The following is a 17,010-nucleotide window of genomic DNA, read 5'->3' as shown; positions in this document are numbered from 1 at the left end:
TGATTCACATATGATCGCTTGGCACATGATCCATACTCAATAATTGTCCAAACAAATATAAAGATGACCATACAGACATAGTGGCCTCAAATGTGCTAGCATTTGAGAGGCTTAATTAGGCAAGACGCTCAAGGGTTCCAGGCCACCCTGATGTACACAGAAAGACACATTAGTTTTCCAAATTAAATTTGTTTTCCAAAACAAATACAAACCACCACCATCAAATCTCCAATTATTCCTACTGTGTTATATATATATATATATATATATATATATATATATATATATGTGTGTGTGTGTGTGTGTATGTATATATATGTATATGTATGTATGTGTATATATATATAGTATCTTAAAAGTCTATCGCTGAATGAAATAAGGAACAATTCAGAGCTATGCTGGCTATGAAAAAAAAAATAAAGACAAAAGTGGATTTTGTATATGTCTGTGTGTGAGAGGGGGTAACAGCCTTCTCTTCCCTTTTCTTTTTTTCTCTTATTGAGACATGGTCTCCATATCATAGACTGGCCTCCATCTCTTTAGGGTGACTTTGAACATCTTACATTTTACATTTACATGGTGCTGTGGGTCAAAGCCAGGGCTTCATGCACAATAGGCAAGCCCTCATCCAAACTGGTTTTGAATTTGTGAGCTCAAGTGATCCCTCATCTCAGCCTTCTGAGTGATGGACTCCACATGTGTGCCACTGTGACTAGCTTGCAGAATTGTTTCTGGGGGACTTTGCATGAGTTTCAAGCCAACTATTTACAGTGTGTGTTCATTTACATGTGATTTCACTTTATTTCCTTCATGTACCCTAAAATAAAATGGGCAGATGGCTCAAGTGAGTACTACCTCAAAGGTACATGGAATGTTTAAGAGTTGGTGGCGTTTTTATCAATAGGCTCCAGAAGGACTTAAATGAACTTCCTAACTGGAAGATAGTGTAATGAAACCTGCAGTCGTGATTTGTATTCATTCACAGTACTGTGTCTTCTATAACCCCATCCTTGTTCTTTGTCCCCCTTTGACCACAGATAGCCACATGTCTTGAGGATAATCTGCTCAAAGCTCTTCCATATCATTCTCCACATCAAGATGCTCTATTGATTTTTCTTTTGCTCCCGGAATGTCTCATGATGCAGGATCCTAAGAAGCGGAAGACCCTGACAGTTGAATTTGCAAAGGCTATTTATGAAATGAATAAGAAATCATTAGAATTCTTAAGTAAGTTTTATAATATTTTAGAAATATATTCAGTAGAATTACTTCTGAAGTAGAAATTGTAGCAAACGTTGAATAGGTTTCATCATACCTCTTTGAATACATGGTATGTGGAGTTTTGCAAAGATTAACCAAAAGCTACCCCTCTAATCACACAGAGCAAGTGTTCTTCTTAGATGTGGGTAGGACTTTAGCATTAGGCTTTGTTAACCATACAGTTTCCAATCACAGTAAATCATACATTACAATTTTTGCTCCCGTTTTGAAAACTTTAAACATTTTACTAAAAACCACGGTTAAACTTACCACTGTTATTTTATTCAAAATTATGATATTTTCATAATTTTAAGTGAATGTTGAAGATCTGAGGTTTAAAAAATACAAGGGTAAGTATAAGTGAACTATAAAAGATTCCTGTAGCATCTTCGAAGGAGGTTACAGATTCTTAAGTTTTGTGTAGAAACATCAAAGCCCCCTATTATGGTAGTTGGGAAGCTGGCTAAGTGGGTAAGTTCACGTGTTCCAGTCCTCAGCACCCACATGAAAAGCTGGCATCACTGCATGCACCTGGAACCCCAGGGCTGTGAGGAACAGGGAAAAGAGAACAGCTAAGGCTTGCTGGCTACTAGACCAGGTCCAGACTCGGTGAAAGAACCTCTCTGAAAGGAATAAGGCATTGAATGATAAATCAAGACACTGGACATCCTGCTCTGTCCTCTGTGCATGTGTGCACATGCATATATAACACACACTGTACACACACACTTTTATAACAACCCTTTCACCAAGAACTACCAAGTGTTGCTTAAGGACTATGTTAAACCAGTCTATGGCCATACCACCCTGAACACGCATGATTTCGTCTGATCTCGGAAGGACTATATTAAACCAGCTTTGAAAGTTTCATCACCTTCATATTGCCAGTGCACAGGCCTAGGGGAACAAACTCCAATCCAGAACATGGAATGTGCAGTGGAAAGTTGCTTCCATTCTTCTGCTGCTGTAATAGTAATTGACATGTATTTTTTGATGTATATAAACTTACACATGCGAGAAAAATGAAAATGCAAAGAACAATTATGGGATTAAATTATTAAACTGTACGTGCATTTTTATTGATTGAATAAGAAGTGTATTTTTTAAATTCAATATGAAACATTTTATGTGTGTCTACTTTAAGTGAATTTGTGTGCATCAAGTGTGTCCCAGAGCTGATGGAGGCAGGAAGAGATTATCAGATGCCCTGGAACTGGAGTTATAGACAGTTGTGAACCATTGTGTGGGTGCTGTGAACTGAACCTGGGTTTGGTTGACTCCTAACCATGGAACCATCTCTCCAGCTCCAGCATTTGCACTTTTTTCCAAGAGATTTTTCTGGGTATGGGAGTGAACATCTCTAATTCCAGCACTTGGGAGGTAGAGGAAGAGGACCAGGAGTTCAAGGCCAGCCTTCGCTAAATAGTGAAGCCTGGGTAACATAAGACATTGTCTCAAAAAGTGCTTTTCTTTTCTAGATCTAGGAGTCACATTTCAAAAGGCCCGCCTCACTCTCAAATTGAAAAAAAAAAAAAGTTCCCATGTTCCTACCATAATTTTTGCATGTATGTAGTATGTCTGGTGCTAGGGACTGAACCTGGCACCTTGAACATGTTAGGCAGACAGTCTGGCAGACAAAGCTATATTCCCAGCCCTTCATACTATCATTTTTATTTATTTTTAAAGATATTTTAATTGAAAAATAGTAATTATACATATTTGTGGAGTGCAGTCTGACATTTTTTATCAATTTTTTTATGTGCACGGGTGTTCTACCTGCATGCATGTTTGTGCACCACATTCCTGCCTGTGGCCAAGGAAGCCAGAAGACAATGTTGGATCCCCTGGAACTGGAGTTACAGATGGTTGTGAGAGGCCACGTGGGTGCTGAGAATCAAACTCTGTCATCTATAAGAGCAGCTAGAGCTCTTAACTGCTGAGCCAGCTCTTCAGCCCCAGTATGATTTTTACAGTGTATACAAATCAAATAAATAAAATCTATCTGACTGACATATTTATCATCTCAAACATTTATTGCTTCTTTATTTTGGGAATATTTGAAATTCTCTCTACTGGCCGTTTTTAAACAATTAATTATTATTAGCTGCTTTACAGTGTTGGGATGTTGGAAGTCTTTCCAACTGCACACTTGTACCAGTTAATTATCCTCCCTCCCTGGTCACTTCCTTCTACCTTTATGAGATCAACATTTTTAGTTTACACTCAAGAAAGCATCCCATGTTCCTGGCCTATTTAGCAAGTTCTTGAGTTCACCCATGTTTCTAAAAAATGTCAGAATTTCTTTCCCATTATAATTTTCATGTTTCAATCTTTGACCCCATATGGCTTATGGAGGTAAGATTTTAATTTTTTCTAACAAGTTTTAAAATATCTCTGCACCTTTGTTAAGTGATCTTTTGTTTTCAGAATATACAATGTACTAAATGTCTTGCAAACTCAAGTTCATGATCTACGTGGTATGCATCTAGGTAATATCATTTAATTGCACTAGCTTGGTAATTTTTTTGAACCTTTTTGTTGTTATTTTTTGAGATGGAGTCTCTTGTCACCCAGGATTGCCATTTTCCTGCCAATGCCTTCTGAGAACTGGGATTTTAATATTTACTAAAGTTATTGTCTGAGAACTCCTATTTAAAAGTACCAAAATCCAATGTAATCTCAATAATGTTAAAAGTGAGGTAGCTGCTCTTTAAAATAAGTCTATATGCATGTTACCATTGTTTATGAACTTTGAAAACAGGCATCATTTTTATTTTGTAGATAAAAGTATCAATAATATTGATTGTATATTCATCTGTATAGTTTTAGATTTTTGCAGCTGTTTGGCAAAATTGCTAGTTTGAATGTAATGAAGTCAGCACGTGATCTTAATGTCAGCACCCAAATGATGAGGAGGGAAGCCTGGCAGAAGTTCAGGGCCAGCCTGGGCTACATAGCAATACCCTATCTCAGAAACATCAAATCAAATAAAAACAACAAACACAAAGAAATCCATGGCCAACCAATTAGTCATAAATGAGCCATTAGCAAGTTTCTTCAAATCCTGAGTTTGAGTTCTTTAATGATTTAATGTTTTCAGAATAAAGTTTTCCCCTATGTCTGCTGAGTATGTTGTCTGTGATAATATTCATAGAAGAGTTGGTTTATGGTTATGAGGGTAGATATGTCTTAAAATAACCTAGCAGAAATGTCAGGATTTAAGAGCTGAGAGGAGGAACATATTTCTCATATTTGGTTTTCACACCCTCAGAAAAGTGTTGGACATCTTTGGAAGTTTCTTTTCTGAATACACTGGTCCAGATGCTAAAGGAAGCTATCATCATCATCTCTCAACTGTGCAATCCAGTTTCAATCATACAGCATCAAAATGATCTTAAAGTTCTTTTAGAAATGATGAAACAAGTACATAAGGTAAGGTTTCCTCTAAAGGAATGTATATACCAATTCATTAAATACTAATTCTTTAGGTATTAGCCAGTTAAACACTTTTAAAAATATTTTTTTTATTTATTTTAATTTATTATTCTCATTTTTGCATACCAACCACATTTCCCCCTACCTTCCCCCTACTCCATCTCCCTTCCACTTTTCCTGGGAGAGCATAAGGCCTCCCAGGAAAAGTCTGTAACAAAGTCTGGCGCATCAAATTGAGGTGGGGCCAAGCCCCGCCCCCCTGTATCGAGGCTGAACAAGGTATCCCTCCATAGGGAATGGCCTCCAAAAAAGCCAGTTCTTGCACCAGGGATAAATCCTGGTCTCACTGCCAGTGGCCTCACAAACTGCCCAAGCCACATAACTGTCACCTACACTCAGAGGGCCTAATTCGGTCCTGTGCATGTTTCTCTGCTGCCAATCCAGAGTCCCTGAGCTCCCACTATCTCGGCTCAGCTGTCCCTGTGGGTTTCCCCATCATGCTCTTCACTCCTTTGCTCATAGCATCCCTCCTCTCTCTCTTTGACTGGACTCCAGGAGCTCAGCCCAGTGCTCAGCTGTGGTTCTCTGCGTCTGCTTCCATCAGTTACTGAATGAAAGTTCTATTAGGACAATTAGGGTAGTCATCAATCTGATTACAGGGGAAGGCCAGTTCAAATACCCTCTCCACTACTGCTTGGGTACCTGAGCCAGCCGGCTCTCCTCTGCAATCAGATTGGTGACTACCAGCTAAGACTCTAAATATACACTTTTTTAAAGATGTATTTATTATGTATAGTGTTCTGCCTGCACGTACACCTGCAGGCCAGAAGAGGGCACCGGACATCTCATTACAGATGGTTGTGAGCCACCATGTGGTTGCTGGGAATTGAACTCAGGACCTCTGGAAGAGCAGCCAGTGCTCTTAACTGCTGAGTCATCCCTCCAGCCCACACTTTGATAATGTTTTAAATTAAAATATAATTCTATCATTTCCCCTTTCCCTTTCTTCCCTGCCACCCCTTCCATGTCTCCCCAACTTTCTCTCCCTCAAATTCATGGACTCTTTAATTATTTTAATTGTTACATATGTGTATAAATGCATGTATGCAGTCAACCTGTTGAATCCATTTAGTGCTGCTTCTAATGGTATGACTCCAAAGCTCACCACCTAGTTATTAAATAACCAATTAGGGTATCATCCCCGGAGATGACCAGTTCTTTCTCTCAGCAGTCCTTAGGTGTTTTTGTTTTTGTTTTTGTTTTTCAAGATAGGGTATCTCTGTGTAGCTTTTGCACCTGTCCTGGAACTCACTCTGTAGCCCAGGCTGGCCTCAAACTCACAGAGATCTGCCTGGCTCTACCTCCCGAGTGCTGGGATTAAAGACGTGTGCCACCACCATCCGGCAGTCCTTAGGTTTTATCTTAGTCCTTTTTTTAGGGGTGGAGCACTGTGACATTTTTACCTTCCCCAATAGTGTATCTATTGGTACTGTCATTGCTCAGACATCATTTAGGCAACCTTATCACTGAGGTATCATGGGTGCAGCTTCCCTGTCATTTCTAGGAGACATAATCGTACAGCAGGCTTCCTGGTCCCCTATCTCTTATAATCTTTCCACCCCCTCTCTCACAGAGTTCTCTGATACTCAGATACAGGCATTGTAGATGTAGCCACTGGGTCTGGACAACACAAGATCAGTTGTTCTCTGCACTTTGATCAGTTGTAGTTTCCTGTAAAGGTCTGTATCTGCTACAAAGAGAAGCATCGTTGATGAGGGGTCAGAGCTACGGTTACAGGTGGATACAAGGATGGGTATTTGGAATGCTGTCGGGAACCATACTGGTCTAGTAAAGCGGCAGTAGTAGGTTCTCCTCTAAGATCCTGACCTCACTAGCCCTCGGTAGTTGTCTGGGTCTCCAGTACCAGGCATGATTTCCCCCCTGTTGAATGGGCCTTCAATCCAGTTGGCAGCTGCTGGTTACTGCCAAGACTTGAGTACCACCTATGGAGATACCTTGCCTTATTTGGCAGAGTTGTGAATCATAGGCATCACAGCTGGGTAGAACTATTGACTGCCTCCCTCCCTTGGCAGCTTTCGTAATATGTTCTGAGACTCTAAAAACCAGACACACACCCCCGCCTCCCCCGGGAGGAGGTTTTCAGGTCAGATCCATATCTAATGCTGTCAGTCCTGTGTCTGAAGTGTATGGTGTTTTCAACCTCTGGGAGGTAGCCAAAGGCAGCAGCAGTAGCCTAATTGTTTTGGGAGTCTCTTGAACTGCCCTGACCAACAACTCTAAAGAATGTTTCCAATGTGTGGTACTGGAGTTCTTGTTAGATAGTCTATGGCCCTTGTGGGGAGCTTTGTCATCCCAAGTGGCATAAATTCATTGTGTGTGTGTGTGTGTGTGTGTTGTGTATTTGTGTGTATGTGTGTATATACATACATACACACACATATATATAATCATGTAATTTTAATTTAATATAAAATAAAAGGATTCCTATCGCTTTTTCAAACATCCCTAATGTCTTTTTCACTGCTCCCTCACTCCCTTTCTGTAATGACCCCTCCACCCCCTCCCCAGTTAAAGTCTCCCTCGTTTTCCCATTTCTCCTTTCATATCAGTTGTGTCCTACTATTCTCTTTCAAGCATTCCTTCTCTCTCACTCCCTCGCTGTCTTAGTCAGGGTTTCTATTGCTGCAGTGAAACACCATGACCAAAAAGCAAGATGGAACAGAAAGAGTTTATTTGGCTTCCACTTGCAGGTCATAGTCCATCATTGGAGGAGGTGAAAATAAGACCTCAAGCAGGTCTGGAACCTGGAGGCGGGAGCTGATGTAGAGGCCATGGAGGGGAGCTGCTCACATGTCTTCATCTGGGCACTACTTAGTTGAGAAGTGGGGGAGCCGTATAAAAACTCATCAAGCTTTATGGTTACTTTCATTTGTTGAATATATAACGTAGTAAAAATTAATGTTAAAAAAGCAGGCTGAAGGAAAGCCCGAAGAGGGCTCTCTACCAGGGTGCCCAGAATCAGCAGTATTCAGAAGTCACTGGCCAGACTGGGTCATCTTCTTTCTGCTATGGGTGGTAGTCTCAATGTAACAGGATTTCTAGTCCAAGAAATGGACCCCAAGGCTACTATTACCAGGAAGCAGTTTATTGTGTGACAGGATTCTAGCAGATTATTATCCAAAGAGCTAGAGACCCAAATTTTGCAGGGTGGAGGCTTTTATAGACTTTTTTTTTTTTGCTTGTCTTCCATACATGAGTACATATATTTTAATTGTGTGTTTCAAAATACTAAGCAGTAATGGCTAGAATGAGAAGGGAGGGAACTGTGTAGCTCTGGCTGTCCTGGAACTCACTCTGCAGATCAGGCTGGCCTTGAACTCAGAGGTGACCTGCTTCTGCCTCCCAAGTGCTAGGATTAAAGGCATGCTCTACCACCTCCCTGTGAAAGATACTGCTTCTTAAATCTAACCTTTTCCTTATAGCTTAATTTTACTTCTTAATAAACTACATCTCTCCTTGGTGATTTTTAGTATTCCATTTGTAGTAAATTGGATGCTCACCTAATTACACAGATAAACAACTTGTTTATCTGTCCTCTACTACTCTGGGCAAAGTGGTTTATTCTATAATTACAGTGGTTGGTAGTACAGCAAGGAGAACCGGAAGTTTAAGTTCATCCTCAGCTATCTATATATAGGTATAGATACTGTGTGTGTGTGTGTGTGTGTGTGTGTGTGTGTCTGTATGTGCACACACACACACCTGCTATCAGTTTCGAGATCAGTCTGAGCTACATGAGATTCTGCCACAAATAAAACAAAACCGAGAAACTGTCCTAGTCACTGTATTTTTATGACAAATATTGATATGTGGTAGAACAGGTCAGGGTTTTTATTCTTTAGGATTGTTGGATTTAATGTAATATTTAAATATATATTGTTATTCTTCAAATTCTGCCTATTAGAATTTTTGTTTTGTTTCATTTTTGCTTTTTAGTGGAAAAAGTTTTTCTACATTCTCCAGGCTGACCACCAACTCCGTCTCCAAAGTGTGGGGATTGTACCATCACACATAGTCTGTTTGTTGGGCCATTGGCCATGTTTCTGACTTGGCGTTGATTTGAATGTATAGAATAGAGAGAACAGATGACTTAAAAAATTGAGGCTGCTCCTCTCCACCTCTCCATTCACTCAAATCTTCAATTGCTTACATTATTACGTATTTTATAGAGCTCTTTCATTCATTTTATAAACATATTTGTATCCTTTCAGCAACTGATGGATGTTTGTGTGATTCCAACTTCTTGATCATTTATATTTGTGTACAAGTTTTTGTGTAAATAAATGTTTTCATTTCTTTTGGGCACACAGCTAAGAGTAGAACTGTTGAGCCATACGAATGCTCTCTGTCCTGTGAGGGTCTACCAGCTTGTTTTCCAAAGAGTAGCACAATTTTGTCTTCATATTCTTCTCAACTACTTATTATGTTCCCATGGGGTGATAAATGATATCTCTTTATGGTTTTCCTTTGCATTTTCCTGTTGACTAGTAATTAATAAGATTGAACATCCTTTGATGTAGTTATTGGTTAATATCTATTATTTGAAGTTTGTTTGCTTATTTTAAAGTTAATTTAGCTTTGTTTTTATTATTGAATTATAGTTGCATATATGTGTGTGCACATATGTGCATATAGTTAGATATATACAGATTCTTTATGCAATTTGATTATACTTTTCTTATACTCTGTACATGTATTTCACTTTCTCAGCGGTATTCTTTGAAGCATGAAAGTGTTGTTGCTTCTCTCCCTCTCTCCATCTCTCTCCATCTCTCTCTCTCTCTCTCTCTCTCTCTCTCTCTCTCTCTCTCTCTCTCTCTCTGTGTGTGTGTGTGTGTGTGTGTGTCTTGGCTGGCCTCAAGTTCACTATATAGTTGAAAATAACCTTGAACTTCTGATGCTTCTCTCTCCATCTCCCAATAGCTGAGAGTATAGGCGTTGTATGTGGCAGGGCTGCATCATGCTAGACAAACACTACTAACTAAGCTATAACCTTCAGCCTTACCTTTTCTTCTGAAACTTACATTTCTAACCATTTGTCATTAGTCTGTAGAAATCTTTCTAAATTTACCCATTAATACCAATCTTTTGATCCATCTTTGTGTTTCTGTGCATATAATCCTATAACTTAAGAATAATATGCTTTTTACTATGTTTTTTGTCTGTAGTACCAGTAAGCTGTAGATGAATGCTTACTGAAATGATTGGTTTTTGAACATTATTTCTTCTGGGAACCCTTGTTTGTACCCCTTTCATCACAGCTAATCAGAAAACATTTCCTAGATGTGTAGTTACTTTCTGATCATGTACAAGTGGGCAAGCCATTCCAGTGGACAGCTTCTTGGTTTTGCAAATAAATGCTTATTTTCAATTTATATGTATGGATGTTTTGCTTGCATGTACGTCTGTGTACCACTGTGTGCCAGTACCTGTAGAGGCCAGAAGAGGGTGCTGGATCCCACAGAACTGTAGTTACAGGTGGTTGTAATGCATTATGTGGTTCTGGGAATTGAACTCAGTTCCTTTAGGTCCTCCAGAAAAGCAGCAAGTGCTCTTAACCACTGAGCCATCTCTCCAGCTCTCTGCAGATAAACCTTTAACAGAACCTTTATTCTTATTGGCTTGCTTTTTTATTGCCTGTGGCTGCTTTGATACTCAGCGAGGTTGAATAGCTATTGGAAACCATGTGGACCTAAGCACAAAATATTTACTATCTGTATTTAAGATGGTATTTGCTGATTACTGTCTGTATAGTAAGCCATAGATAACACCAATTTTTTTAAGCTTTTGGCTAAGTCAGCAGCAATTGATTCTTAGGATCATAGTGTCATGATTTAAAGGCCTGGCAGGAATTTGGCTTGAGGTCAGAGCAGGTAGCCTCTGAAGCTACATCCCAGGAGTTCTTATATCTATCTGCTCTTGGAAGATAAAGTTTTACGAGGTTCTTCTGTCACCATAGACCTCTTTTAGAGAACTTGTGTCACCTTCTTTGAGGCCTGTCCCTAACATTTCCTACTAGAAAAGGCTCCTCACCACTATCCTACCTACCATGACCTACAATACCTCCATCATTATTCTGACATGGAATGAAGTCCCTCTCAAGATTATTTTTTTAATTTTAATTGAATTTATTGAGATTTTTGTAAAATGCCCACAAGTGCCTTATATGGATTGTATTTTGGGATACATACAATATTTCCCCAAGTATTATAAATATATACATGTGAAATTTGAAAAAGCAAGAAAGACATACATATACAAATTGAATACAACAAGCATTTGTAGATATAAGTAAAGGAAAAATCAACTCTCCTGCAAATGTACAGAGGGATTAGCACTAGAAAAGACACCATTAGCCAGGCGGTGGTGGTGCACGCCTTTAATCCCAGCACTCGGGAGGCAGAGGCAGGCTGATCTCTGTGAGTTCGAGGCCAGCCTGGGCTACCAAGTGAGTTCCAGGAAAGGCGCTAAGCTACACAGAGAAACGCTGTCTCAAAAAAAAAGAAAAGAAAAGAAAGAAAGAAAGAAAGAAAGAAAGAAAGGAAGGAAGGAAGGAAGGAAGGAAGGAAGGAAGGAAGGAAGAAAGAAAGAAAGAAAGAAAAGAAAAGACACCATGGATAAGCCAGAATTTTTTAGTGACTGATAGATACCATGTAGATGGAAAATTCTTGAGTGACAAAATTTGATTTTCCAGTGAAATATGCTGAGTGAAGATTATTCCATCCAACTCAACTTGTCTGTCTAAAATATCCTTACTCCATCACTGACAAATGCATATTCAGATATGCATATAAATGTAGGTATCACACCTTACATCATTCATTAATAGAAAATGAAATTCCATGTTCTCTTTAAGGCTAACCGTCAACTTCCAGAAAGTACTTTCATCATAAATGAGCTTTCTGACATCTTAGACATCGCTATAACACAACACAGACAGTTCTTCTATAAAAATCTGGTAAGTATGACATATTCCCTTGGGAGAATGTTCATGACATAAAGCAGGACATGTTAGCAGCTATGCTATCTCTAGATTAGAAAATGTCCTTATTACCATACTAAACTGGCTAATTTGCATGACCATTGAAAACTGAAACATTTTTCTCCCAAAACAAATGTATTTTCTTATAAATGTGCCTCTAAGGGCTAGGTATGTAGCTCAGTTGATAGAGCACCTGCTTAGCATGAATGGAGGCCTGAGTTCTTGATCCCCATTACTGCATAAACCAGGTATGGCAGTGCGTACCTGTAATATCTACACTGTAGTGGAGAAACGAGGATCAGAAGCCAAGGTCAGGGCTGGAGAGATGGCTCACCAGTTAAGCGAACTGGATGCTCCAGAGGACCTGGGTTCTGTTCCTAGCACCCATATGGTGGCTCACAACCATCTGCAACTCCAGTTCAAGGGGATAGATGCCCTCTTCTGGCATCTTTGGACACTGCAGACATCTGGAGTGCCAGACACACATGCGACAATAAAACACCCATACACTTAAAATAATAAAGTAATTTAAATTTTTAAAAATATTTTTTAAAAAAGAAGTGCAAGGTCATCCTCTGGTACATAGTCAGTTTGAGGTCAAACTGGGATACATGACATTTTGTTTCAAAAATGAAGAAGGAAAAACAGACAAACAGGCAGACAGACAGAGGGACAAAGGGAAGAGGGGGTGCTTCTTGGTAATGGCATTCTTAAAAACAGATTCAAAAGATCCTAACAGTAAATAAAGTGATGAACTTACAGAAAGGAATTAATGTTTTTCTTTTCATTGTCAAAATTGTTATTTGCTAACTTTTCTTTCTTTTTTTTTTCCTTAGCAATTTTTAGAATGCCCCGATCCTACTGTTTTCACTGATTTTCTATTCAGCTTTGATTTGTCATCCAAAATTAAGTTAATGAATTATGAGTCCTCTGTAAAGCTGATGGTATGTATGTTTTTGTTGCCATGACAAAATATACTTTATAAACAGATGTATGTAACTCGGAGTTTTGGAAGTTCAACAACATGTTGCAGGAATCCAGATGTGCCTGCCCTTACTTCTTCGCTACCCTCTCTCTCCCCACCAGCATTAAAATATGAGGAGAAGCATAAAAGGACTTTTCCGTGTGCTGAAGGGGCCCATTGTATTGGATGGCCTCACTTTATAACAACCTATTCTCACAAGAAATCACCTACTCTGTGAGGCTAATAGTAATCCTTTCCAAGGGTAGTGTCCCATAACCTAATTATTTTCCAGAAGTCCAATTTAGAATTTAATTATCACCACACTGGAGACAAAGTTTCACATGATTCTTTGGAGACACAGTCAAATGATATTCAAGTCAATACAGGTTAACATTTTTGTCATGAAAATTTCAAACATATATAAAATAAAAATAATGATACCCATCACCAATATTATCAGGTACAGACATTTTACCACAAGTTGGTATACCACTTTTATTAATTTTCAGTTGTTACTAGTTTCTCTTCTGAAGTATTTTGAGAAAAATGCCAGCTCAAAATTCATTGCACATTTGATCTTCTAATCTTCCAATTCTGCTTGCCTCATTTTTGTGTGCTCTGACTTTATCACTTAAGGAGTCATCCCATGCTTCTTTCATTTTAGGTTTCTTACCAACTTTTACTTTTGCACAGATAGAAAAATTAACGAAGTTTTTCATCTCTTATTTTTGTTAAGGTTTCAACACAGCAGTATTTCTGATCTTACCCTATCTAAGTCATTATCTAGAATTCTGAAAGTAATGTTGTTAATCTGAGCTATTACTTGGTTACTCACAGAACAAAGTAGTGTAATGTTTAATCTTTTCTTTTTAATTATTAAATGTTGCCAGTATAAACTTTGTATTTATTTTACCAATCTATGTTCCTACCAGCAATGTATAAAACCCCTCTTTCAATCTTTCACCAGAGCAGAATGCTAATGACCTTTGTGACCTTTGACCAGTTAATCATGATTCAGTTTAATTTGTGTTTCTCGTTTTACATTCCAGTCCTTACTCTCTGTAGGTGACATCATTTCCCTACGTGAACATTCCTAGTCAGCCATTCTTTTCCTCTCCTCCCTTTATCTGATTTTAACTATGGCTGTGATCTTAGTGCCAGGCTTCAGATTCTTTAGTTCTTTGGAGCTTGGCTTATAAGCATCAACACGTTTAATACTATTTTATTAATGCTTTGATAACTTTGTATAATGTATTTTGATCATAGTAACTTCTCATCAAACTCCTCTCAGATTCATTCTCACCTCTCTTTCCACCCAACTTCATGCTCTTTCTCTCCACCACCCTCTTTTTTAACCCTAGCCAATTTGTGCTACCCAAATACTCTTGGGTGTCGAGCCTACCAGCAGTCATACCTCCCCTGCCGTTATCACAGACCAGTATCTCTTCAGTTAGGGGTGGGGGTTTGTACTCACCCCCTCCCATGGCTCCATGTTGGGATTTTGTCTGGGTTGAACTGATACAATTCTTGTGCATGCTGTCCCAGTCACTGTGAGTTTGTATGTGCAACTGCCCTACCATGTTCTACCTCCCCTGGCTTTTCCAATCTTTCCACCCTCTCTCCTGTGAAAATCCCTGAAACCATAGGGAAGGAGTATGATAGAGACCCTATCCCTGAAGACAAGATGCCGAATCCTTGACTCATAGAACATGGAGAGATCCAGCAGGTACTGATTTGGAAGCTTCACTCCTACTGGGCAGCTTTCATGGTGCTGGGAGGTGCTATGCACACAGCCACAGGAGAGAAAGAATCACAAGTCTCACTCACTTGTGAGTCTGACTGTCCTGGTGAGATCTGCCCATTGGTGCAATAGGGGCATGAGTGCTATGGAAATAACCAACCATTTTCTGGTTCAATTTAAAGCCCACTCTGTGAGAGTAAACCAATACCTGGCGCCATTATTGGGGCCAAGGAACCTGTGTCCAGGTAAGTTAGAGGCCCCAGGGGAGAACCTACTAATATTATTCTGCTAACTGGACGTGGTATTAAAACAACTAGTAATGACTTATTGCTGTACCCATAGATTGTTAGTGAATTTCTCAAACTTCATCAAAGAAACTGCACAGCAGTTAACACAGAGGCCCATCCATAACTGCTCAACATGCAAAAAATAAGAGCCTGCAGAGGGCTCAGCCCTAAACAGGACATCTATGTCCTCTACCCAACATATATTTTTCTGATTTTGAGATGATGGCTGGTTTGCTCGCTGAACTTACTTTCCACTCTGACCCTTTTGTTCCTCTCTCACAGTTATATTATTACCACATAACGAGGACTATGGGGGTCCAGCCCCTCGATAGTCCCCTCCCAGGGTCCGCGGAAGGCTCTATCAACCAGCTGAGAATCTTAGGGTCGGTAAATCAGTCTACGCACGCAGAGTTCTTTGGTCCATTCGCTTTAATTCCTCTGGCATAACATCCTTTAAACACAGCTTCAGTTCTGTTCTCATGTCTAGCTCCTTTCTTGCCTGATTTCTCTCTATATTTATCTACTGTCCCCTCTATGTTCTATCTTAATTCCTTCATCTAGTTCTGTCCCTTCTAGGTTCTCATCTATCTAGTTCTTTCCCTATCAGTTTCTCTCCCGTCTCCTTCTCTCTCATCTGGCTCTTCCTCATCTCCGTCTCCTTCTCTCTCATCTGACTCTTCCTCATCTTCCATCTCGTTCCTCTAGTCCTCGCTTTTAGCTCTTCAATCTAGTTCTTCCCCATCTCAGCTCGTTCCTCTCAAGTTCTTACCCATCTCGTTCTTCCATTCTCTTCTCTCTTCTCTCTTTCCTGTGGCTCCTATCTGTTCAAGCTGTCTGCCGTTTACTGCAGGGTGGGGAAAAGTGTGCTCAGTCTCTAGGCAACCTGTGTACAGCTAGATGCCTCTGGTGATAGCTAAAGGGAGATCTGGAGGTAAGGTTTGGGAAAGGAGGAAGTTAGGCTTAATTAGCACATCCACCAGGCCTTCTCAAACAGGTGACCTGGATGCTTAAGTCTGTTCTTAGAGAGTACAGAGGTATCTCTGATAAGGTACTTTCCTCCATCCGGTGATGGACCTGGCCAGATGCTACCAATAATGATAATTACAGGGAGGCTTGAACTGGGAGTTCTGGCTGAGCATAGCTGTTAGCACAGAAGTTTATCTAAATATTCCTAGAAGTGGTTAGGTAAGTAGTTAGAGGTCTATAAAGTTAGTAAGGCTGTAAGAAAGAAGGGCCTAAGCTAAATTGTGTAAAACTATTACTTAGTGTCCACCTGGCCTAGGCGGCGTCCTCTTGTGAATTTACTGTAAGTCAGGAGACTTGTACGTGGGCTGCTATCACTTGTTAGTCCTTGGAAGTTGGGCGCCCCCCTGGGTGGTGTCTCCTTGTGGAATTTAAGTCAGGGGACTTTCAGGTGGGTTGTTATCATTGTTAGTCCTTGGCAGTTGGGCGTCCACCTGGGTGGTGTATCCTGTAGTCCTTGAAAGTGGCCAAGGGAGATATCTAATTCCAGAGAAAGCCTTTCCCTGAGGCTGTTCTCCAAATTACCTGGAATGTGTATGTCCAGAGAGTGCTCAGTCTACACTGTTAGTCCTTCTTAGGGAAAAGTCAATTGGGAAAGCTATGAAGGCACACATGATTTTCATAACAGAATACAGCTGATATATAACAAGCCAAGTAACACCAAAAACTCCTTGGGATTTGGCTTCCTCTGGAGGAGTTCCATGATCCCTCCAGGTAGTGACTTTGCCATAACCAGCTGAGTTCTTATGATATATTTCTGCGGCCCGCAGCAACCACACAGCATTTATATATTTTCTTGCTCACCATCAGCCTAAGTTTCTTGTTAGATATATAATGTTCTTTCCCTGGACGGTGTATTAAGAGTTTTTCAAACATCTTTGATTGCTAAGGCTTGTTTTCTAGGTCATTTCTCAGGAAAGGTTCATATTGATTTATGATATGTAGATTTTAATGATTCATTGAAATCCAACATCACAAACATTATTGTTTTTATTATGAATTCAAATATCATTGGCCATCTCTATAAAACAAATAAGTCTAGGACACGGTGTCCACAAAATAAGCCATTTCAACAACAAAATATTTCCTTTTTTATATTCTATTAATTACATATGACTTTTGCCAATGTACTATGCCATAAATTCCATAAATTTTTACAATAAGTAATCAAGACATGAAGAACATCCTAGTAATGTCATTCCAAAAGTAAAGACTCTCCCTCTGCTGTTACTAGCTC

General features: G+C 39.6%; 1 protein-coding gene across 5 annotated transcripts in view; it reads left to right on the top strand.

The window, feature by feature from the left end:
* The window catches only part of Herc6 (HECT and RLD domain containing E3 ubiquitin protein ligase family member 6), a 55,104-nt gene that overhangs the window by 25,329 nt on the left and 12,765 nt on the right, over nucleotides 1–17,010 (top strand). For 3 of the 5 annotated variants that reach the window (XM_028895246.2, XM_028895244.2, XM_037203780.1), the window contains exons 12-15: nucleotides 1,038–1,227; nucleotides 4,532–4,692; nucleotides 11,633–11,734; nucleotides 12,595–12,702. In XM_028895246.2, coding sequence (XP_028751079.1) covers nucleotides 1,038–1,227; nucleotides 4,532–4,692; nucleotides 11,633–11,734; nucleotides 12,595–12,702 — 561 coding nt within the window. The remainder of the gene's footprint in view (nucleotides 1–1,037; nucleotides 1,228–4,531; nucleotides 4,693–11,632; nucleotides 11,735–12,594; nucleotides 12,703–17,010) is intronic. The other 2 variants (XM_028895247.2, XM_028895248.2) reach the window with 2 other exon arrangements.

The sequence above is a fragment of the Peromyscus leucopus genome, chromosome 3, assembly GCF_004664715.2.
Source record: "Peromyscus leucopus breed LL Stock chromosome 3, UCI_PerLeu_2.1, whole genome shotgun sequence".
Lineage (NCBI taxonomy): Eukaryota > Metazoa > Chordata > Mammalia > Rodentia > Cricetidae > Peromyscus > Peromyscus leucopus.
This window is presented reverse-complemented; position numbering and strand designations above follow the sequence as displayed.